The following is a 24,977-nucleotide window of genomic DNA, read 5'->3' on the forward strand; positions in this document are numbered from 1 at the left end:
AGAGATTCTTTAAGGCTGCTGCCCCTACTAGGAAGCATACAGAGCACTTAACAACCCACAGAACAGTAAAAAGGCAGATGTCAAGAATGTTACAATGAAAAGCGTGGTAACACTTGTAAGCTGTTAAAATTCTGCCGAAATTGTGTTTTCAAAAGTGGGCAATTATTCACCCCCCCCCCCCCCCCCCCCAGTATCTGCCATTGACTTTTATGCGGCAGTTAAGATCCAATATTTCTGTGGTAAAAATAGTGCAGTTACACCCTAAATGAAGCCCTGGCGTCCAACAGAGCGAGCCAAATGCTAAGCACTGGTAATTTACATGTTAAAACTCTACATGCAAATCCACATGAATAACATGACCATGGAGGGAATATTGACACACTCGTAATACCATCTGACACTATATTCGTACACAGTTCGTAGGCATTGGATTTGGCGTGTTTCACACTCAGGGCCAAGCCTGAGAATGAGCAGTTAACAACTTGAGACATGATTGAGAGATGGTCAAGAGACAGTCATGAATAATTGTTTACCTAAGGGCAGATAGGAATACTTACGCTTTATACAGCGGTTGGTCCCAGAAGCCACAGCCCATCCAGAGCAGCACTGGTGACCTCCACATACATTAGGCCTGCAGAGAGAGAGACAGAAATGGGATATGTAATATATACTGTACGTAATGTTTAAAATGGACCGGCCTACAGGAAGTAAAGTACCCCACAATTCATAATTCATAAGGGGAATAATGGTTTGAGTGTTCATGGTCTCAAACCTTAACATTCCTATCTGAGATTTAATTCTGACCCCACTATAGTTCCACATCCCTTAATGTGGTTGGCCTATTGAAGGAGCACCTTAGAGATTCGAACATAATTACATTTGAAGCAATAACATTTTCAGGCAAAGCATGAAACTCTATCTGTGCGTGTAGAGCCACACACCACTCTCTCTGTGTTGCATGGAGTCTAGAGTGAAAACAAATACATGGCTATCTGAGCCTAGGAGGGAAGAGGAGAAACAGGAAAAGCACCCAGGCTGCACATTACATAAATCTCCAGGCAAACTGTAATAACTGGATTCTTTACATACTTTAATCAGTAAGAACAGCACTGGACAATTTTTACAGGGAAATACATGAAAAGCCAGCACACCACAAGAGCAACTCCAGGGCAAATTCAAACCTAAAACAATAGTGCTTGCATAAATCGACCTCCCATCATCTTGCCACAAGATATTAATGGCAGTTTGTTGAGCGATTGTATGACTTATGCAGATGCGGTACGATATCTAGGCTGAGTCAGGAGATGACTAGTAAACTGTTAGTGTAAACACAGGGATACAGTAGGACTGTCTGCCTTCTGTTAACATCACCTGGTCAGACAGCTGTTGTTTTTCTAGCTTGAGAGTTCTTTAGATTGTGGATGGATGGATGACTCTCTGTGTAGACAAACACTGGAAGGAGACCAATTACTCTGATGCACATTTAATGATGAACTGACCACATTCACAAACATGCATCAAGTCAACTGTTCTCTTTTGACAATTAATACACATCTGACCAATCAGATTTCAGCAAAGTAGTTGCTAGGAAGGTAATTAATTACCTTTACCTTGTCAAGAACAACACAATACTTAGAAAACAATACCTCCCATAAAATAGTCCTACATTTTTATAAAGATAAATTATGAATATGAACCACACAAAACAGACCAGGTCTGTGGGGATGTTGATGCTTATATGCAGGGCTCTACACTGACCTTTTTTAGAAAGAGCACATGTGTGCCTAAGTTGAAAAATGAAGGCACAATCAAAGAAATTTAGGAGCACAATAAAAAATATTTGAGGTATTAAAGCTAGAATCCTTCATTTTTATAAGTGCACCGGTGAGCCTACATTCAAATTCCAGGGTGCACAGCAAAATATTTAGGCACATATGTGAATAAAATGGTCGCACTGTAGAGCCCTGATATGGATGGATCATTCCTGAAAGCCTCATGGAGAGTACACTAGCATGCTAAAAGAATTCCAAGCTCTTCATAGCGAAACCATTCATAAAAGCTATATAAATATCAATGATGTCACATTTGCACTCGTCATGACCCATTTCATGCAGCCAGGTTGAGCAGTTTTCTGAGCTGGAGCAGTCAGCGGTCTTCCTGACAGACTTTGCTGGAGAAGACATGACAGGTACACCGTATGAAACTGCCTCTCCCCGAGGGCTCACCAGAAACCAGATGGTGAGTAAAGGAGAGAGTGGGAATTCCAAGAGGAAATGTGTCATGCAGACACACGCTCTAACGACCAGCAGAGGATTCATTTCAAGCTAATGAATCAGAAAGAGGTGAAAAAAAAGTGAATTACCACGGGGTAATGCCTCTGAAGATTTATGGCACCTTAACTGTTACACCCCCTTAAACTCACAGTGCCCTATTCAATCAAACTAGTAACTAGGTTTCTGGATAAACAAATAATAACACTCTTTCTGTCAGGGGAGCAACTTTGGTTTTAGAAGTGGGGGGGACGTAATATTATTTTTATTTTTTTATCCAGTGTGATAAACACTCCAAACAGCCTACCCAATCACTCGGAGGCGTTCGCATGGTCCTAAAGCACACCGGTGCATCGTTTTGTATCACATTCAAATGATAAAACCAGGGGGGACAAAATTGCAATTTCAGAATGTGGGAGGGACATGCCCCCGTCCCCAGTGAAAGTTGCGCCCCTGCTGTTTGTGCAGTGAAAAAGCATGTTGACAGCCACATGGATTGGAATGTATTTTGTATTCACATTTTGTAACATTGGCTTGTTGAGTACATGAATTCCAACGTGCATTCTTAAAGCACAATAAATAAGATGTTTTTGGTTACAGTACCGAGTATGATGGAATCAAGTCCATAGTGTTGTGTGGACGTAAGTGCTTCATGCTTTGCTTTCAGTTACAGTAATAAAGACATTGGTGCTGAACACACTGGTGCTTGAGTGTCTCTAAATCTCCCTGTGAAAGGCTCTGGGAACCATAGACCAATGTATGTGTTGCGTTTGCTTTTCTGGAACCAAGCAACAAAGCCTACCTGAGCAAGATATCAAAAGCAGAACGGGGGTTGAAATCAGGGCACTCAATGTCAGACATTGAGTCTGCTCGGCATTCCTCACCATGCCTATACAGCAGTGTATGTGCTTTCATCCCCCAATTAGAATGGATCCTCATATTGCTAATAAAGTGTCCCTCAGAAATTGGCCATATACTGTATTTAACCTGATTCCTATAGGGCTCGGTGAGCGGCCCTGTAAAGACATACTCAAACAAGAATATTCCATTTAACATTCAGGTAATGTCTGTAACCCAAGGTGAACTTTTAACGTCCATTCTGATTATAATGTAAACACCTCTTTCCTATGTGTGCCATGCTTTGTCTTGTGGAACAAACAGGGTTGGCTGCACGAGTGTTCATTTAGCAAAAATAAATAGGTTTTAATGGACACAACCGATGGTGGTTCTGTTTGGCCAATGGCACAACATATGAATTTATGGTTAGAACAGAATCGCCGTCATAATCATTGACCTGTACAGAGAATTAAGTCAAAAGTCCAAATCCCCATCTCCATCCATGGCTTAAGAAAGGGCCGATTTAGCAAGATAGCTACTGCAGGACATAAACACAAGCTAGCTACTGCAGGACATCAACACAAGCTAGCTACTGCAGGACATCAACACAAGCTAGCTACTGCAGGACATTAACACAAGCTAGCTACTGCAGGACATAAACATAAGCAGCACAGAAACAGACACGTTTTTCTGAAAATGACATTTTGCTTAGGAAGTGATTTGATTGGTGTGAAGCCAAATCCAAACTGGCCTCCCTTGGGGGAAGTTTTGATGCACCAGGGCAACCCACAGTTGAGCTCAGCTTAACGCTGATTGGCTAATACTTTTAGAAAAAACCAAGGGAGGCTAAATGCTTGCTGGTATCAATCAATCAAATGCTACGGCGACAATATGTTATACTCTTTTGGTCCAGACAGCATCAGTTACATGGGCTACACATACTGAGACAAAGGGGAGCTGTTTCCCTAGCTCGGATGATTTCTCAGGTGAGATTCAGCGACTTGCGAATCGACTGAAAATTATGAAAACACAGAGAGAGACAAAAGGGAAATTACACTGACCAAAAATATAAACACAACATGTAAAGTGTTGGTTCCATGTTTCATGAGCTGAAATAAAAGATCCCAGAAATGTTCAATATGCACAAAAAGCTTATTTCTCTCAAATGTTGTGCACATATTTGATTACATCCCTGTTAGTGGGCATTTTTCCTTTGCCAAGATAATTCATCCACCTGACAGATGTGGCATATCAAGAACCTGATTAAACAGCATGATCATTACACAGGTGCACCTTGGGCTGGGGGTGATAAAAATACACTGCAGTTTTGTCACACAACACAATACCACAGATGTTTCAAGTTTTGAGGGAGTGTGCAATTGGCATGCTCACTGCAGGAATGTCCACCAGAGCTGCTGCCAGAGAATTTAATGTTAATTTCTCTACCATAAGACACCCCCAACATTGTTTTAGAGAATTTGGCAGTACGTCCAACCGGCCTCACAACCGCAGACCATGTGTATGGCGTTGTGTGGGTGAGCAGTTTGCTGATGCCAATGTTGTGAACAGAGTGGCGGTGGGGTTATGGTATGGGCAGGCATTAGCTACAATGAACACAATTGCATTTTGTCGATGGCAGTTTGAATGCACAGATACCATGACGGGATCCTGAGGCCTATTGTCGTGCCATTCATCCGCCGCCATCACCTCATGTTTCAGAATGATCATGCACGACCCCATGTCGCAAGGATCTGTGCACAATTCCTGGAAACTGAAAATGTACCAATTATTCCATGGCCTGCATACTGTGCTCACCAGACAAGTCACACATTGAGCATGTTTGGGATGCTCTGGATTGACGTGTACGACAGTGTGTTCCACTTTCCGCCAATATTAAGCAACTTATCACAGCCATTGAAGAGGAGTGGGACAACATTCCACAGGACACAATCAACAGCCTGATCAACTCTATGTGAAGGAGATGTGATTGCGCTGCATGAGGCAAATGGTGGTCACACCAGACACTGAATGGTTTTCTGATCCAAGCCCCTAACTTTTTTTAAAGGTATCTGTGAGCAACAGATGCATATCTGTATTCCCAGTCATGTGAAATCCATAGATTAGGACCTAATTCATTTATTTCAATTGACTAATTTCCTTATATGAACTGTAACTCAGTCAATTCTTTGAATCGTTGCATGTTGCATTTATATTTTTCTTCAGTATATAGAGTTATTTCATTAATTAGATTAGACTAGAGCAATATACAGTAGAGGTGGGTAAAATCACTGGGGAAGCCAAGCCAGAAAAAAACGCCATATTACAACCTATGTGTCGTGATAATTGCATTACTCTATAACCTGTTAGTTCATATGCCTTGCGACTGTGATATATAGGCCTAAGGCCGGGTCCAAATCCCTATCTCCATCCATGGCTAATTTAGGAAAAGGCCCATTTTAGCTAGCTAGCTAGCTAGCTAGCCACCGGAAGCCAACAAACACAACGAGATGCACAAAGAGTTGCTGTTAAAACGTATGCTCTCGGTGCGATGTGATTGGAGTGAAGCCAAATACAAACTGGCTTCCCTTGACACTTTTGTTTTGGTGCTCCAGGGCCATTCAGAGTTGAGCTCACTCAGTTTAGCTCAACATTGATTGGCTATTATTTTATGCAAAAAAATGATCAAGGGAGGCCAAATGCTCGCTGGCTTCCCTTGCACTCAATGCTAGAGGCGCAACAATGTCATACTCTTTTAGACCAGACAGCATCAGATAGATGGCCTACACATACAGAGACAAAGGGGAAGCCTGGCTTCCCTTGGCATCCATGAATACACGCCACTGGCAATATAGCCAATGTTTCCTAGCCTATATGTGTGATATAAGCACCCAGTTTGCAGTTAGCAAGCACACAACTGCATAGGCTACAGATCACTACAGATCACCAACTAGATTCAGCTCCCAGTTGGGGAACCCTGCCCGATGGTATAATACAATCAGTGTTGTATAGCAGAGTAACAGCAAGTGTATGCCTACCAACTAAGCAAAAGTTTCACTCCAATGGACTTGTGCTTATTCATGACATTCCCCACAAGCCACCAACATCAATCACTGTCTCTGAACACCAATGACAATGATGTAGCCTTGATACAGGCGTTCATAACTATCCTAGGCCTACACTCACTGAACCCTATACTCACTTTACAACCCCGGGAAGAGACAGCAGGTATTATGTATAAAAAACAGGATTTCAATGATTGGTACATGTGTATGATCTAAATGTCATCACACCATTGCAGGAGACTTGTAGTGTATTTGACTTGTTGTGCATTTGAGGTTTACAAAGGCTTGAGAAGTTTGTAATTTCCACTTTGAAATATCAGTCTTGATTTTCCCTTACGTAAAATGTGTTAACCCCTAAAGGATTATTTTCCTGCTGTAGCATACTGGCTCAAATTAAGATCCTACATCTGTAGACAAACTCAAACGCACTCCTGCAGGCATTTTTTTTTACAACCGATAACAAGCAAAATCTTACCCTGCAAGGCGCCTGGTGTGCGTGGAGCTGGGTTTGTTGCTCTGTCTGTAAATTATTCGGGGTCTGTACTTTGATGAGTGGTGGGTGCGGAGCTGTCTTGCGGCTCTACGCGCAGCATCTTGTGCAACGGTGGAATCGTCCGCCCGGTGGGAAGCTTCTGTAATGGGAGCTGGAACTGGTTTAATTACCGTCGCGTGCTTGTTATCTCGTTGATATAATGAGCTCACAGGAGCCCCGCGACCGGAGTGCGATACATTGTGAGAGGACCTGTGCGAGCTTTCTCTGGATGGTCTGGCGGGGTCAGCGTCGTTCGCTCCCCCTGCGGAGTGACCTTGCCCCCTAGCTCGCGCCCGGAGCTGATCCCACATCTCCTGTCCACCACCTGTTGAGTCCTTCCGACAGTCACACATTCGTACAACTGCAGTGGTTAAAACCACTAAAACTGCAATCAACAACCGGTTCATATTTTTTGTCAAAAAACAAATTGCTGCTGCGTGTACCTTGGTGACTTATCAAGATTCCGTTTTTTCGATAGCCACGCGCAATATCAAGTGGTTCAGCACTGTAGTCCTATTCTTTCCCAAGCATGCAAAATGCTCTTCATAATGTCCAGGTAAGCATTGCGCAGAATGGATATCAATATTTTAAATATACGTATATCAATTCGCAGGTTTAACATATGCTCATAAAATCGAAAATGTAAAGCTTCCCTGTACTTACAAAAACAATCGATTATGAAAATTATGTCAGATACATTTTAATCCATCTGTAATAGTTCATGGTTTTTTTTCGCGCGCGGGCAGCAATGAGATTCCAGGGTTGGAGCCACAGTACTACTCGAAGTGAAAGTTCTCGACTTTGAATGGCGCTCCAATGGATATGACCACCTTCTTGGATCTGAAATCACCGGGAAATTTTTGGAGGCTTTGCATGCATTTTACAAGAAGAAACTCCCCCTTCGTGGTCTTATTGATGCCTACGCTCAGCCCCCCTCGGTCCAAGCGCTCAGCGGCCACACAATTGCTACCAAGTTACAGTATGATATAATATTTCCTTGTGTGTTAATAAAATATCCTCTTCTATTCTGCCATTGAATAAAAAGCACGTGTAGCACGCAATTTGGATACCACAGAAGGCTACAGCGTTCAGATTTTCAGCGAATTAGACAATTGTTTATTCTGCGAGTCTTTTGTAATGGTCATTCTAATGAAGGCAAACTTAGATTGAGTAGGCTATGCTAGATTAAGTCAATTTGTCATGCATGTATAATATAGAATTTAATAATAAACGGCTAACTATTGAGTAGTAGTAGAACAGCAAGCACTCATTATTGAACATTGACCTAACAATATGATCTTTGTGTCACACAATGTGGGGGATATGGGTAATGCACACATAGTTCAAGCTCAATTTGAGTTCTTGGAAAACTAGAGAAGTTATATAACAAATCCCATTCATCTTCCCCTTTCATCCATGCTGCATCATCAGTTTCCCTGTCCTTGACTGTCTGGAAACAACATTTATTTTCTCCCATAAGATCTTAAACAACCAACAGAGAGTTGGCCACATCATCCCATTCAAACCACAATGATACACTTATACAGTATGTCTTTCATCTCCTGTCTCCACCATGCCAACACCATTACTGTTGCACACATCTTCCAAAAATCACAAAAGTAAATGGCAAGTTGGGTCAGCATGCATGGTCTTTCCATTTCTTTTCTATCCCACGTAAGTGAAGTAGGCTATGTTTGTATTTCTTTGACCTAGTTTCTTGGGAATTAATGAACAGAAGTTGCTACATGCAAGACAATCATCATAACTTCGCTGTGTGTTTGGGAGAAGCAACGCTAGCTGTCTTTCCTCTGAGTAACAGCTGACAGAGGAGCATTGGACCCACCAGGCTCCCTCCTGCTCTGCTCAGCTTCTCCCCTTCAGAGTCATGATCATTTCCAACCCAAACATGTCTAGTGTGTTAGGAGAGGAGAACAGGGCTGACCAGAGCTGTGTACTGTCCAGTGTGTTAGGAGAGGAGAGCAGGGCTGACCAGCGCTGTGTACTGTCTAGTGTGTTAGGAGAGGAGAACAGGGCTGACCAGAGCTGTGTACTGTCCAGTGTGTTAGGAGAGGAGAGCAGGGCCGACCAGAGCTGTGTACTGTCCAGTGTGTTAGGAGAGGAGAGCAGGGCTGACCAGAGCTGTGTACTGTCCAGTGTGTTAGGAGAGGAGAGCAGGGCTGACCAGAGCTGTGTACTGTCCAGTGTGTTAGGAGAGGAGAGCAGGGCTGACCAGGGCTGTGTACTGTACAACGTGTGCAGGGCTGACATGGGCTGTGTACTGTCCAGTGTGTTAGGAGAGGAGAGCAGGGCTGACCAGAGCTGTGTACTGTACAGCGTGTGCAGGGCTGACATGGGCTGTGTACTGTCAAGTGTGTTAGGAGAGGAGAGCAGGGCTGACCAGGGCTGTGTACTGTCCAGTGTGTTATGAGAGGAGAGCAGGGCTGACCAGGGCTGTGTACTGTCCAGTGTGTTATGAGAGGAGAGCAGGGCTGACCAGGGCTGTGTACTGTCCAGTGTGTTAGGAGAGGAGAGCAGGGCTGACCAGCGCTGTGTACTGTCCAGTGTGTTAGGAGAGGAGAGCAGGGCTGACCAGGGCTGTGTACTGTCCAGTGTGTTATGAGAGGAGAGCAGGGCTGACCAGGGCTGTGTACTGTCCAGTGTGTTAGGAGAGGAGAGCAGGGCTGACCAGAGCTGTGTACTGTCCAGTGTGTTAGGAGAGGATAGCAGGGCTGACCAGGGTTGTGTACTGTCCAGTGTGTTAGGAGAGGAGAGCAGGGCTGACCAGAGCTGTGTACTGTCTAGTGTGTTAGGAGAGGAGAGCAGGGCTGACCAGAGCTGTGTACTGTCCAGTGTGTTAGGAGAGGATAGCAGGGCTGACCAGGGCTGTGTACTGTCCAGTGTGTTAGGAGAGGAGAGCAGGGCTGACCAGAGCTGTGTACTGTCCAGTGTGTTAGGAGAGGAGAGCAGGGCTGACCAGGGCTGTGTACTGTCCAGTGTGTTAGGAGAGGATAGCAGGGCTGACCAGGGTTGTGTACTGTCCAGCGTGAGCAGGGCTGACATGGGCTGTGTAGTGGATATATACTGGAGCTGATTAGCGCTTCTCCTCTTGCCCATGGGAAATCTAATTAGAGTGGAAGCTGCAGTTGTCTTCTGACTCTGGGGTTGATTCGAAGGTGCTCATTCCAAGCCTCTGGTGTGTTGCCCTGTGCATCAGGGTGGTTGGCCTGGCTCTGGCCTCTATTGTCTGGGAGGCTCCTAAGGTTGCTCCTAACATCATAGATATAGAACAAGTTATACTGTCTATGCAGTAAATACTCCCCGGCTAATCGAACACTATCATCGACCACTACTATCACCTAGGTCTATAACATAGCCTACTGTACATGTGCTCAATGAGTTTGGTGGATTGAGTGTTCTGTCTGTTGAGCTTTGATATGAGTTCAGAGGGTCAGTTCGTGAGGGGGTTCTCTGCTACTGTCTTTGCTGCTCTGTAGGAGTGTGTTGTTCTAGGAGGGAGTCTCTCGATCTCTCTGAAGCTTTTCCACAGAGTCCTCAAAAAACTCCATCATGACAACCAAGCCACTCCTATCAATTTTCAAACAGAGAACAAAATTATAGCTGGCAGTAGACAGTTACTCAGAACATAAATTACAATCCAAACAGTGCACTATTTAGTAGTATATGGCTGCAACCAAGAGTCATGTTATAAATCCAAATACACATAAATAACTGTTTATACAAATTGATATACATGTATTACATAACCTATGCATGTTTACTTTGTGTGCATGCGTGTGTGCATGTGTGTGAGAGTATGTCGGTCTCTGCAACATGGTCTCAGGGCATGTCGTATTATAATGTATGTAAATATGTACACTCCATTCAGTATGATATGTTACGTTAGGTTACACTATGAATGGAATAGCGGTCGTAAAATATCTTACCTGGTTGTACAATAGCTTACGAATTGGATGGCGTAAGTTACGTTTCATACATTTTGGCATGGCCCCTAAGACCCTCATGAGCCTCTACAGGTGAACCATTGAGAGCATTCTGTCGGGCTGCTGCACCGCCTGGTAAGGCAACTGCTCCACCCTCAACCGCATGGCTCTCCAGAGGGTGATGCATGCAGCCAAACGCATCACCGGCAGCACTCTGCCTGCCCTCCAGAACATCTACAGCACCCGGTGTCAAATCAAGGTCAAGAAGATCATTAAGGACCTCAGAAAACCATTAAGCACCTTGTTGTGTTGTAACAACAAAGAAGAAGTATGGGGGGGAAATAAATGGTGGTTAGGTGAATTTGGTAAAGTTTAGAATAAGGGTTTAGGGGAAGGTTTAGCTAAACTGCAACAGCTGTCCTAACGTGACTCGAACACGCAACCTTCAGATTGCTAGCTTGTCGCGGATTACACCCATCCATCCGCCCCGACCAACTCCCTACTTTTGTTTCTGTCTAAAGTAACTAGACCATTAGTGGGTGTCATACGTCTTGGAGGTGCTCAGAAATATGTAAAGTGTGCTTTGTATGGCTCTGAGGCCAGGCTGGTCTTTGTGCCTTTGCTTTGGGCCTCACTGATCCCTCCCTTGAATGATCACTCTGTGCTGTGAAATGAGAGGCCATTGAGGCGGTCAGCATTGAGTCATCATATTCTATGGATTTGACACCTTCTAATCAATTCTATCCGGGAGCAAACACCGGAGGATTTGCCTGTCAGTGGAACTGTCCCAGTAGTGACACATTTGTGTTAGTTTGGTCAGAGGCACAATGACTGAATGAGCCTTCACCATTAGAGTGCTGCCTTGGGGTCAGAGTTCAACTGTTCCCATTAGAAACCCAAACAGCATTATTACACTCAGAATGTAGGGTCGTCATTGTAATCAAGTATCAACAGTACATTCTAAGTCACGGCTCCGGAATTTGAAGTGTTCAATTTGAACCAGCCTCAGTGACTACCCTTGATGGAGGAGACCATGTGGAATGTCAATCTCTTAGCTACCTTCTGCCATTTGTACCAAGATCCTCTGCTCCCTTTTAGCTGCCCAACTGCAGACATAATACAGATTTTGTTCAGGCTGTGCAGCAGTCAAGACCCGGGGAAAAGGGGAGGGAATACAAATCTTATAAGTTGAAGAGAAATGTGACTCGTTTTGATGGAATAACATTTTGGAACAGCTTAAATAGAATATCCATTCTATTAATTATTTTTTTTTTTTACAGCTTCTCCTTGGAGCAGATATCATTTTAGACCTCCATCGTAAAAAACTTTACATAAAAGAGTCATTCCCTGACCAAAGGGAAGCGGTGGAAGATAACTGTCATGTTTTGTCATTTATTATCTTGTCTTGTCCCTGTGCTTCCCATTCTATTCGTTTCCCTCTGCTGGTCTTATTAGGTTCTTTCCCTCTTTCTATCCCTCTCTCTCCCCCTCCCTCTCTCACTCTCTCGCTCTCTCTTCTCTCTATCGTTCCGTTCCTGCTCCCAGCTGTTCCTATTCCCCTAATCAATCATTTAGTCTTCCCACACCTGTTCCCGATCCTTTCCCCTGATTAGAGTCCCTATTTCTTCCTTTGTGTTCCGTTCCTGTCCTGTCGGTTCCTTGTCTAGAATTCACCGTGCTGTGTTTGTGTATCGCCCTGTCGTGTCGTGTTTTCCTCAGATGCTGCGTGGTGAGCAGGTGTCTGAGTCTGTCTGGTTCAAGTGCCTTCCCGAGGCAACCTGCTGTTCACCTGCTGTTCAAGATCGAGTCTCCAGTTTGTCCTCGTCATTTCGAGTGAAAGTTGTGTTTTTTGTTTGTATTTACTTTACTGGATTAAAGACTCTGTTTTCGCCAAGTCGCTTTTGGGTCCTCTTTCACCTGCATGACAGAAGTAAGAGCTGTGAGAGGGGCAGCAACTTGACCGAAATTACGAATGAAACGCCGATAGAAATTAGCGAAACCTAAAAAGCGCTGCAACTCGACACGTGACCTTGGAACGGGCCAATCACTGACAGCTTGGACCTTAGTGGAATCCATCTGAATGCCTTCAGCGGAAATAACGGAACCGAGAAAAGTAACAGAGGAGACATGAAAAGAGCACTTCTCAGACTTTACGTAGAGACAATTCTCTAAAAGGCGCTGTAGAACACGTCGAACGTGCTGAACATGAATCTCGAGTGACGGAGAAAAATCAGGATATCGTCAAGATAGACAAAAACAAAGATGTTCAGCATGTCTCTCAGAACATCATTAACTAATGCCTGAAAAACAGCTGGCGCATTGGCGAGACCAAACGGCAGAACCCGGTACTCAAAATGCCCTAACGGAGTGTTAAACGCCGTTTTCCACTCGTCCCCCTCTCTGATGCGCACGAGATGGTAAGCGTTACGAAGGTCCAACTTAGTAAAGCACCTGGCTCCCTGCAGAATCTCGAAGGCTGATGACATAAGGGGAAGCGGATAACGATTCTTAACCGTTATGTCATTCAGCCCTCGATAATCCACGCAGGGGCGCAGAGTACCGTCCTTCTTCTTAACAAAAAAGAACCCCGCCCCGGCCGGAGAGGAAGAAGGCACTATGGTACCGGCGTCAAGAGACACAGACAAATAATCCTCGAGAGCCTTACGTTCGGGAGCCGACAGAGAGTATAGTCTACCCCGAGGAGGAGTGGTCCCTGGAAGGAGATCAATACTACAATCATACGACCGGTGAGGAGGAAGGGAGTTGGCTCGGGACCGACTGAAGACCGTGCGCAGATCATGATATTCCTCCGGCACTCCTGTCAAATCGCCAGGTTCCTCCTGAGAAGTAGGGACAGAAGAAACGGGAGGGATGGCAGACATTAAACACTTCACATGACAAGAAACGTTCCAGGATAGGATAGAATTACTAGACCAATTAATAGAAGGATTATGACATACTAGCCAGGGATGACCCAAAACAACAGGTGTAAACGGTGAACGAAAAATCAAAAAGAAATAGTCTCACTGTGGTTACCAGATACTGTGAGGGTTAAAGGTAGTGTCTCAAATCTGATACTGGGAAGATGACTACCATCTAAGGCGAACATGGGCGTAGGCTTCTCTAACTCTCTGAAAGGAATGTCATGTTTCCGAACCCATGCTTCGTCCATGAAACAACCCTCAGCCCCAGAGTCTATCAAGGCACTACATGTAGCACCCGAACCGGTCCAGCGTAGATGGACCGACAAAGTAGTACAGGATCTTGATGGAGAGACTTGAGTAGTTGCGCTCACCTGTAGCCCTCCGCTTACAGATGAGCTCTGGCTTTTACTGGACATGAATTAACAAAATGTCCAGCAACTCCGCAATAGAGGCACAGGCGGTTGGTGATCCTCCGTTCCCTCTCCTTAGTCGAGATGCGAATCCCTCCCAGCTGCATGGGCTCAGACTCTGAGCCAGAGGAGGGAGATGGTTGCGATGCGGAGCAGGGAAACACCGTTGATGCGAGCTCTCTTCCACGAGCCCGGTGACGAAGATCTACCCGTCGTTCTATGCGGATGGCGAGAGCAATCAAAGAGTCCACATCTGAAGGAACCTCCCGGGAGAGAATCTCATCCTTAACCACTGCGTGGAGTCCCTCCAGAAAACGAGCGAGCAGCGCCGGCTCGTTCCACTCACTAGAGGCAGCAAGAGTGCGAAACTCAATAGAATAATCCGTTATGGACCGTTCACTCATTGATGATTTCCTCCGTTGCCGCCAGGATTCCTCCTTGAGTGCGCCAGGAGGCGCTCGGTGAGTGGGGGGGTACTGTCATGTTTTGTCATTTATTATCTTGTCTTGTCCCTGTGCTTCCCATTCTATTCGTTTCCCTCTGCTGGTCTTATTAGGTTCTTTCCCTCTTTCTATCCCTCTCTCTCCCCCTCCCTCTCTCACTCTCTCGCTCTCTCTTCTCTCTATCGTTCCGTTCCTGCTCCCAGCTGTTCCTATTCCCCTAATCAATCATTTAGTCTTCCCACACCTGTTCCCGATCCTTTCCCCTGATTAGAGTCCCTATTTCTTCCTTTGTGTTCCGTTCCTGTCCTGTCGGTTCCTTGTCTAGAATTCACCGTGCTGTGTTTGTGTATCGCCCTGTCGTGTCGTGTTTTCCTCAGATGCTGCGTGGTGAGCAGGTGTCTGAGTCTGTCTGGTTCAAGTGCCTTCCCGAGGCAACCTGCTGTTCACCTGCTGTTCAAGATCGAGTCTCCAGTTTGTCCTCGTCATTTCGAGTGAAAGTTGTGTTTTTTGTTTGTATTTACTTTACTGGATTAAAGACTCTGTTTTCGCCAAGTCGCTTTTGGGTCCTCTTTCACCTGCATGACAGAAGTAAGAGCTGTGAGAGGGGCAGCAACTTGACCGAAATTACGAATGAAACGCCGATAGAAATTAGCGAAACCTAAAAAGCGCTGCAACTCGACACGTGACCTTGGAACGGGCCAATCACTGACAGCTTGGACCTTAGCGGAATCCATCTGAATGCCTTCAGCGGAAATAACGGAACCGAGAAAAGTAACGGAGGAGACATGAAAAGAGCACTTCTCAGACTTTACGTAGAGACAATTCTCTAAAAGGCGCTGTAGAACACGTCGAACGTGCTGAACATGAATCTCGAGTGACGGAGAAAAAATCAGGATATCGTCAAGATAGACAAAAACAAAGATGTTCAGCATGTCTCTCAGAACATCATTAACTAATGCCTGAAAAACAGCTGGCGCATTGGCGAGACCAAACGGCAGAACCCGGTACTCAAAATGCCCTAACGGAGTGTTAAACGCCGTTTTCCACTCGTCCCCCTCTCTGATGCGCACGAGATGGTAAGCGTTACGAAGGTCCAACTTAGTAAAGCACCTGGCTCCCTGCAGAATCTCGAAGGCTGATGACATAAGGGGAAGCGGATAACGATTCTTAACCGTTATGTCATTCAGCCCTCGATAATCCACGCAGGGGCGCAGAGTACCGTCCTTCTTCTTAACAAAAAGAACCCCGCCCCGGCCGGAGAGGAAGAAGGCACTATGGTACCGGCGTCAAGAGACACAGACAAATAATCCTCGAGAGCCTTACGTTCGGGAGCCGACAGAGAGTATAGTCTACCCCGAGGAGGAGTGGTCCCTGGAAGGAGATCAATACTACAATCATACGACCGGTGAGGAGGAAGGGAGTTGGCTCGGGACCGACTGAAGACCGTGCGCAGATCATGATATTCCTCCGGCACTCCTGTCAAATCGCCAGGTTCCTCCTGAGAAGTAGGGACAGAAGAAACGGGAGGGATGGCAGACATTAAACACTTCACATGACAAGAAACGTTCCAGGATAGGATAGAATTACTAGACCAATTAATAGAAGGATTATGACATACTAGCCAGGGATGACCCAAAACAACAGGTGTAAACGGTGAACGAAAAATCAAAAAAGAAATAGTCTCACTGTGGTTACCAGATACTGTGAGGGTTAAAGGTAGTGTCTCAAATCTGATACTGGGAAGATGACTACCATCTAAGGCGAACATGGGCGTAGGCTTCTCTAACTCTCTGAAAGGAATGTCATGTTTCCGAACCCATGCTTCGTCCATGAAACAACCCTCAGCCCCAGAGTCTATCAAGGCACTACATGTAGCACCCGAACCGGTCCAGCGTAGATGGACCGACAAAGTAGTACAGGATCTTGATGGAGAGACTTGAGTAGTTGCGCTCACCTGTAGCCCTCCGCTTACAGATGAGCTCTGGCTTTACTGGACATGAATTAACAAAATGTCCAGCAACTCCGCAATAGAGGCACAGGCGGTTGGTGATCCTCCGTTCCCTCTCCTTAGTCGAGATGCGAATCCCTCCCAGCTGCATGGGCTCAGACTCTGAGCCAGAGGAGGGAGATGGTTGCGATGCGGAGCAGGGAAACACCGTTGATGCGAGCTCTCTTCCACGAGCCCGGTGACGAAGATCTACCCGTCGTTCTATGCGGATGGCGAGAGCAATCAAAGAGTCCACATCTGAAGGAACCTCCCGGGAGAGAATCTCATCCTTAACCACTGCGTGGAGTCCCTCCAGAAAACGAGCGAGCAGCGCCGGCTCGTTCCACTCACTAGAGGCAGCAAGAGTGCGAAACTCAATAGAATAATCCGTTATGGACCGTTCACTCATTGATGATTTCCTCCGTTGCCGCCAGGATTCCTCCTTGAGTGCGCCAGGAGGCGCTCGGTGAGTGGGGGGGTACTGTCATGTTTTGTCATTTATTATCTTGTCTTGTCCCTGTGCTTCCCATTCTATTAGTTTCCCTCTGCTGGTCTTATTAGGTTCTTTCCCTCTTTCTATCCCTCTCTCTCCCCCTCCCTCTCTCACTCTCTCGCTCTCTCTTCTCTCTATCGTTCCGTTCCTGCTCCCAGCTGTTCCTATTCCCCTAATCAATCATTTAGTCTTCCCACACCTGTTCCCGATCCTTTCCCCTGATTAGAGTCCCTATTTCTTCCTTTGTGTTCCGTTCCTGTCCTGTCGGTTCCTTGTCTAGAATTCACCGTGCTGTGTTTGTGTATCGCCCTGTCGTGTCGTGTTTTCCTCAGATGCTGCGTGGTGAGCAGGTGTCTGAGTCTGTCTGGTTCAAGTGCCTTCCCGAGGCAACCTGCTGTTCACCTGCTGTTCAAGATCGAGTCTCCAGTTTGTCCTCGTCATTTCGAGTGAAAGTTGTGTTTTTTGTTTGTATTTACTTTACTGGATTAAAGACTCTGTTTTCGCCAAGTCGCTTTTGGGTCCTCTTTCACCTGCATGACAATAACTGTAATGTGCTTAGACTGAGGTGTCCCCCCCCAGCTTGTACTGCACGAATGAGGTGCTGTCAGATTGGGGGCAATGGAACTAGGTCACATGGGCGAAGGTTGACATTTATTGGGATGAGTCTTGTCCTGGAGGCAGAACAGCGCAATTTCCACGAGATGGGCCAGCAGCAAAGTCAAAATTGTATGACTTTGTGGCTGTGCCAACTTGTGACCACTCTGCAGAGCTGCCTCCAGAACAAGATATAAGACGAAAAACGGTAACCTGCCTTTAAGACAGCCACTTCTCCTTTCATGATACTCATACTTGGCTTTTCAAATGTTTTGTGTGGAATTGTGAGTACTGGCTTGAGAGAGCACTACACTACACCAATATAGACTTTGTGTGTGTGTGTGTGTGTGTGTGTGTGTGTGTGTGTGTGTGTGTGTGTGTGTGTGTGTGTGTGTGTGTGTGTGTGTGTGTGTGTGTGTGTGTGTGTGTGTGTGTGTGTGTGTGTGTGTGCGCGTGCGTGCGTGCGTGCGTGCGTGCGTGCGTGCGTGCGTGCGTGCGTGCGTGCGTGCGTGCGTGCGTGCGTGTGTGTGTGTCATTGTTCAGTTCCTGGATTGCTGGAGAAGAAGTGGAAACATTTCTCAATGTTAAAATGAGAGTGGGAGTCTAGTAACACTTCAAAGTTACACAGAACTCAGCACCCTTGGCAATGAGTTTCAAGTATGTCATCCAGTACTGGCATTACATCCACACTGCATTATTTCACAGCTGAATGATTGTTTCATTCATTTGCGGGTATGAGTTGTTTAAGGTTAACAAAGACTTCATGCACTAGCCACACGGAGATGACGTGATCAGATGAAGAACTTCAGAGTGGAGCTCCCTCAAATCCACAACCTCTTAATGAAAATCACCCCTTTCACCCTCCCAAACCTTCATCACTGGACACGTGCTTGATCTTAACATCTCCTTGGCAAAGGCACTGCCAGTACATAATCTACATGCTACTCCCACAGCAAAGTGTGTGATATGGATGACTCCTGGCAGTTCTAGGGATCCAGGGGCCAGCTGCAGCACATGAGGTAAGGCCAGAAGTCAGGGCCTTTCTGCAGCACAAAAGGACTCACAATTCATCCCGCCAAACGTTATTTTTCCATGCGTTATGAGTCTGTGTTTGCTAGGTATACATACGTATGGCTCAATGACCCTACTGATGAGGCTGATCAGTAAGGTTTCTGCCTGACTTGAGGGGGGCTATGTGTTGTGTGGGTAGCGCTCACACTCTTTGTCTTGTTTCTGATGTTCTGGGTTACGCGGCAGGGAATTAGCGACCCTGTTTGTGTGTCTTCTGGCCCGTGTAATAAACTGTGTCTATAGTGGATGGGGCCCTTACTCTGAAATCAGAGGGAGCCAATGTTTCAACACATGGAGCCCGTGTTTCAACAAGCCAGGCTTCCCTCATAGACTCTTCTCTCACTCTCCCTCCTGAGCGGTCTGCATGGAGAGCCCCATGAGGGCCGCCTGCCGGCCCTTCCCTGCAGAGATTGAACTCATCTGCAAGCTGGAATGCAACGGGCTGAAGGTCAACAGGGTCTCCCGCCGGTCCCATCCAGCTCTGTCGGACCAACTCTCCGAGAAGCTCGTTTACCAAACATAACGACTGAAATTTGAAATGTGATCAGGCCAGCTGCCTCTCATTAGCATAAATCACAATGTTAAGGTGCTTGAGATTTAATTGCCCAGCTCCATGCCCTCCTCATTCATCTGGTTTTGGTTCAGCTGCTGAAGTGAAGTGTGATTTGGGCCAGGGGACTTGGATCAAGGGCAGCAGAACCTCGGACATAGACCAGACCAACATGAAGAGGACTGTTTCATAGTTGTCTCAGATTTATCACATCAGAGTTATTTTGTCCATGGCAACCCAGGTGGGCCCTTAAAAAACATCTCTGTTCAGATCAACATTTCCATTCCAGCCAGGCAGGAAATAAACAAACACATTAATTGTGAATCGGTTCTTAAGTCACCACCTTGTCTCTGCTGCACATGGTGGGGAAGGCAGACAGTCCTCATGTCTCTGGAAATTTGATTTAGAAGTGTCCCCTTTATAAACAAAGCTCTGCATGATGTATTTGCCCTTGTTGATAAATGCCACTGGAACCAATTCAAAGGGCAGATCACGCTGGCAGCCAATTAGGCCAAGAAAGACCCTGCTGCCATAACTTTCCAGCAAGTATACATTTTCCATATATGAGAGACCTTCCATTCATTAGTCAGACTTGGTCTGAGACTCTCTCATACTCACATAGAATCAGTCAAGCATAAATCAATAGAGAAATGACTTTACTAAACTAGTAAATAAGGGTGGAGTGCCAAGTGCTGTGGTATGGGGGGAGTGCCCTGTGCTGTGAGATGGGGGGAGTACCCTGTCGTGTGGGATGGGGGAGTGCGCTGTGGGGTGGGGCGTGTGCCCTGTGCTGTGGGATTCATGGAGTGCCCTGTGCTGTGGGATGGGGGAGTACCCTGTGCTGTGGGATTGGGGGAGTGCCCTGTGTTGTGGGATGGGGGAATGCCCTGTGCTGTGGGATGGGAGAGTGCTCTGTGCTGTGGGATTGGGGAGTGCCCTGTGCTGTGGAATGGGGGAGTGCCCTGTGCTGTGGGATGGGGGAGTGCCCTGTGCTGTGTGATGCGGGGAGTGCCCTGTGTTGTGAGATGGGGAGTGCTGTGGGATTGGGGAGTGCCCTGTGCTGTGGGATGGGGCGTGTGCCCTGTGCTGTGGGATTCGGGGAGTGCCCTGTGCTGTGATATGGGGGGTGAGCCAAGTGCTGTGGTATGGGGGGAGTAGCCTGTGCTGTGGGATGGGGGAGTGCCCTGTGCTGTGTGATGGGGGAGTGCCCTGTGCTGTGGGATGGGGGAGTGCTGTGGGATTGGGGAGTGCCCTGTGCTTTGGGATGGGGCATGTGCCCTGTGCTGTGGGATGGGGCGTGTGCCCTGTGCTGTGGGATTCGGGGAGTGCCCTGTGCTGTGATATGGGGGGAGAGCCAAGTGCTGTGGTATGGGGGAGTAGCCTGTGCTGTGGGATGGGGAGTGCCCTGTGCTGTGTGATGGGGGGAGTGCCCTGTGCTGTGGGATGGGGAGTGCTGTGGGATTGGGGAGTGCCCTGTGCTTTGGGATGGGGCATGTGCCCTGTGCTGTGGGATGGGGAGTACCCTGTGCTGTGGGATTGGGGGAGTGCCCTGTGTTGTGGGATGGGGGGAATGCCCTGTGCTGTGGGATGGGAGAGTGCTCTGTGCTGTGGGATTGGGGAGTGCCCTGTGCTGTGGAATGGGGGAGTGCCCTGTGCTGTGGGATGGGGGAGTGCCCTGTGCTGTGTGATGCGGGGAGTGCCCTGTGTTGTGAGATGGGGAGTGCTGTGGGATTGGGGAGTGCCCTGTGCTGTGGGATGGGGCGTGTGCCCTGTGCTGTGGGATTCGGGGAGTGCCCTGTGCTGTGATATGGGGGTGAGCCAAGTGCTGTGGTATGGGGGGAGTAGCCTGTGCTGTGGGATGGGGGAGTGCCCTGTGCTGTGTGATGGGGGAGTGCCCTGTGCTGTGGGATGGGGAGTGCTGTGGGATTGGGGAGTGCCCTGTGCTTTGGGATGGGGCATGTGCCCTGTGCTGTGGGATGGGGCGTGTGCCCTGTGCTGTGGGATTCGGGGAGTGCCCTGTGCTGTGATATGGGGGAGAGCCAAGTGCTGTGGTATGGGGGAGTAGCCTGTGCTGTGGGATGGGGGAGTGCCCTGTGCTGTGTGATGGGGGAGTGCCCTGTGCTTTGGGATGGGGCATGTGCCCTGTGCTGTGGGATGGGGGAGTACCCTGTGCTGTGGGATTGGGGGAGTGCCCTGTGCTGTGGAATGGGGGAGTGCCCTGTGCTGTGGGATGGGGGAGTGCCCTGTGCTGTGTGATGCGGGGAGTGCCCTGTGTTGTGAGATGGGGGAGTGCTGTGGGATTGGGGAGTGCCCTGTGCTGTGGGATGGGGCGTGTGCCCTGTGCTGTGGGATTCGGGGAGTGCCCTGTGCTGTGATATGGGGGTGAGCCAAGTGCTGTGGTATGGGGGAGTAGCCTGTGCTGTGGGATGGGGGAGTGCCCTGTGCTGTGTGATGGGGGGAGTGCCCTGTGCTGTGGGATGGGGGAGTGCTGTGGGATTGGGGAGTGCCCTGTGCTTTGGGATGGGGCATGTGCCCTGTGCTGTGGGATGGGGCGTGTGCCCTGTGCTGTGGGATTCGGGGAGTGCCCTGTGCTGTGATATGGGGGAGAGCCAAGTGCTGTGGTATGGGGGAGTAGCCTGTGCTGTGGGATGGGGGAGTGCCCTGTGCTGTGTGATGGGGGAGTGCCCTGTGCTTTGGGATGGGGCATGTGCCCTGTGCTGTGGGATGGGGGAGTACCCTGTGCTGTGGGATTGGGGGAGTGCCCTGTGTTGTGGGATGGGGGAATGCCCTGTGCTGTGGGATGGGAGAGTGCCCTGTGCTGTGGGATTGGGGAGTGCCCTGTGCTGTGGAATGGGGGAGTGCCCTGTGCTGTGGGATGGGGGAGTGCCCTGTGCTGTGTGATGCGGGGAGTGCCCTGTGTTGTGAGATGGGGAGTGCTGTGGGATTGGGGAGTGCCCTGTGCTGTGGGATGGGGCGTGTGCCCTGTGCTGTGGGATTCGGGGAGTGCCCTGTGCTGTGATATGGGGGTGAGCCAAGTGCTGTGGTATGGGGGAGTAGCCTGTGCTGTGGGATGGGGGAGTGCCCTGTGCTGTGTGATGGGGGAGTGCCCTGTGCTGTGGGATGGGGGAGTGCTGTGGGATTGGGGAGTGCCCTGTGCTTTGGGATGGGGCATGTGCCCTGTGCTGTGGGATGGGGCGTGTGCCCTGTGCTGTGGGATTCGGGGAGTGCCCTGTGCTGTGATATGGGGGGAGAGCCAAGTGCTGTGGTATGGGGGAGTAGCCTGTGCTGTGGGATGGGGGAGTGCCCTGTGCTTTGGGATGGGGCATGTGCCCTGTGCTGTGGGATGGGGCGTGTGCCCTGTGCTGTGGGATTTTGGGATGGGGGGAGTGCCCTGTGCTGTGATATGGGGGGAGAGCCAAGTGCTGTGGTATGGGGGGAGTAGCCTGTGCTGTGGGATGGGGGAGTGCCCTGTGCTGTGTGATGGGGGAGTGCCCTGTGCTGTGGGATGGGGGAGTGCTGTGGGATTGGGGAGTGCCCTGTGCTTTGGGATGGGGCATGTGCCCTGTGCTGTGGGATGGGGAGTACCCTGTGCTGTGGGATTGGGGGAGTGCCCTGTGTTGTGGGATGGGGCATGTGCCCTATGCTGTGGGATTCGGGAGTGCCCTGTGCTGTGGGATGGGGTGTGTGCCCGGTGTTGTGGGATGGGGGAGTGCCCTGTGCTGTGGGATGGGGCGTGTGTCCTGTGTTGTGAGATGGGGAGTACCTACCCTGTGCTGTGGGATGGGGGGAGTGCCCTGTGCTGTGGGATGGGGGAGTGTCCTGTGTTGTGAGATGGGGTGTGTGCCCTGTGCTGTGGGATGGGCGGAGTGCCCTGTGCTGTGGGATGGGGGAGTGTCCTGTGTTGTGAGATGGGAGTACCCTGTGCTGTGGGATGGGGAGTGCCCTGTGCTGTGGGATGGGGAGTGCCCGGTGCTGTGGGATGGGGAGAGCCCTGTGCTGTGGTAAGGGGGAGTGCCAAATGCTGTGGTATGGGGGAGTGCCAAGTGCTGTGGGATTCATGGAGTGCCCTGTGCTGTGGGATGGGGAGTACCCTGTGCTGTGGGATTGGGGGAGTGCCCTGTGTTGTGGGATGGGGGAGTGCCCTGTGCTGTGGGATGGGAGAGTGCTCTGTGCTGTGGGATTGGGGAGTGCCCTGTGCTGTGGGATGGGGGGAGTGCCCTGTGCTGTATGATTGGGGAGTGCCCTGTGCTGTGGGATGGGGAGTTCCCTGTGCTGTGGGATTGGGGAGTGCCCTGTGCTGTGGGATGGAGCGTGTGCCCTGTGCTGTGGGAGGGAGCGTGTGCCCTGTGCTGTGGGATTCGGGGGAGTACCCTGTGCTGTGATATGGGGGAGTGCCAAGTGCTGTGGTATGGGGGAGTGCCAAGTGCTGTGGTATGGGGGGAGTGGCCTGTGCTGTGGGATGGGGGAGTGCCCTGTGCTGTGTGATGGGGGGAGTGCCTTGTGCTTTGTGATGGGGGAGTGCTGTGGGATGGGGGAGTGCCCTGTGCTGTGGGATGGGGAGTGCCCTGTGCTGTGGGGTGGGGGGAGTGCCAAGTGCTGTGGTATGGGGGAGTGCCAAGTGCTGTGGTATGGGGGAGTGGCCTGTGCTGTGGGATGGGGGAGTGCCCTGTGCTGTGTGATTGGGGAGTGCCTTGTGCTTTGGGATGGGGGAGTGCTGTGGGATGGGGGAGTGCCCTGTGCTGTGGGATGGGGAAGTGCCCTGTGCTGTGGGATGGGGGAGTGCCCTGTGCTGTGTGATGGGGGAGTGCCCTGTGCTGTGGGATGGGGTGTGTGCCCTGTGCTGTGGGATGGGGGGAGTGCACTGTGCTGTGTGATGGGGAGTGCCCTGTGCTGTGGGATGGGGTGTGTGCCCTGTGCTGTGGGATGGGGGGAGTGCACTGTGCTGTGTGGTGGGGCGTGTGCCCTGTGTTGTGGGATGGGGCATGTGCCCTGTGCTGTGGGATGGGGCGTGTGCCCTGTGCTGTGGGACGGAGCGTGTGCCCTGTGCTGTGGGATTCGGGGAGTGCCCTGTGCTGTGATATGGGGGGGGAGTGCCAAGTGCTGTGGTATGGGGGAGTGCCAAGTGCTGTGGTATGGGGGGAGTGGCCTGTGCTGTGGGATGGGGGGAGTGCCCTGTGCTGTGTGATGGGGGGAGTGCCCTGTGCTGTGGGATGGGGGAGTGCTGTGGGATTGGGGAGTGCCCTGTGCTGTGGGATTCGGGGAGTGCCCTGTGCTGTGATATGGGGGGTGAGCCAAGTGCTGTGGTATGGGGGAGTAGCCTGTGCTGTGGGATGGGGGAGTGCCCTGTGCTGTGTGATGGGGGAGTGCCCTGTGCTGTGGGATGGGGGAGTGCTGTGGGATTGGGGAGTGCCCTGTGCTTTGGGATGGGGCATGTGCCCTGTGCTGTGGGATGGGGCGTGTGCCCTGTGCTGTGGGATGGGGAGTGCCCTGTGCTGTGATATGGGGGAGAGCCAAGTGCTGTGGTATGGGGGAGTAGCCTGTGCTGTGGGATGGGGGGAGTGCCCTGTGCTGTGTGATGGGGGGAGTGCCCTGTGCTGTGGGATGGGGGAGTGCTGTGGGATTGGGGAGTGCCCTGTGCTTTGGGATGGGGCATGTGCCCTGTGCTGTGGGATTCGGGGAGTGCCCTGTGCTGTGGGATGGGGCATGTGCCCTGTGCTGTGGGATTCGGGGAGTGCCCTGTGCTGTGGGATGGGTTGTGTGCCCGGTGTTGTGGGATGGGGGGAGTGCCCTGTGCTGTGGGATGGGGCGTGTGTCCTGTGTTGTGAGATGGGGAGTACCTACCCTGTGCTGTGGGATGGGGGAG

The 24,977-nt window shown here is 49.5% G+C and overlaps 1 protein-coding gene across 2 annotated transcripts in view; it reads right to left on the reverse strand.

Annotated features, from left to right (window-relative positions):
- Positions 1 to 7,590, reverse strand: part of LOC124001769 (latent-transforming growth factor beta-binding protein 2-like) — a 160,721-nt gene extending 153,131 nt beyond the window's left edge. Inside the window, exons 1-2 of one of the 2 annotated variants that reach the window (XM_046308818.1) lie at positions 6,645 to 7,590; positions 558 to 631 (exon numbers count right to left, since the gene is read on the reverse strand). In XM_046308818.1, the coding sequence (XP_046164774.1) occupies positions 558 to 631; positions 6,645 to 7,108 (538 nt within the window). In that variant the 5' untranslated portion in view covers positions 7,109 to 7,590. The remainder of the gene's footprint in view (positions 1 to 557; positions 632 to 6,644) is intronic. The other variant, XM_046308817.1, reaches the window with a different exon arrangement.
- Positions 7,591 to 24,977: the final 17,387 nt, after the last annotated feature.

This window comes from Oncorhynchus gorbuscha, linkage group LG17 (assembly GCF_021184085.1).
Source record: "Oncorhynchus gorbuscha isolate QuinsamMale2020 ecotype Even-year linkage group LG17, OgorEven_v1.0, whole genome shotgun sequence".
NCBI classification, from domain to species: domain Eukaryota; kingdom Metazoa; phylum Chordata; class Actinopteri; order Salmoniformes; family Salmonidae; genus Oncorhynchus; species Oncorhynchus gorbuscha.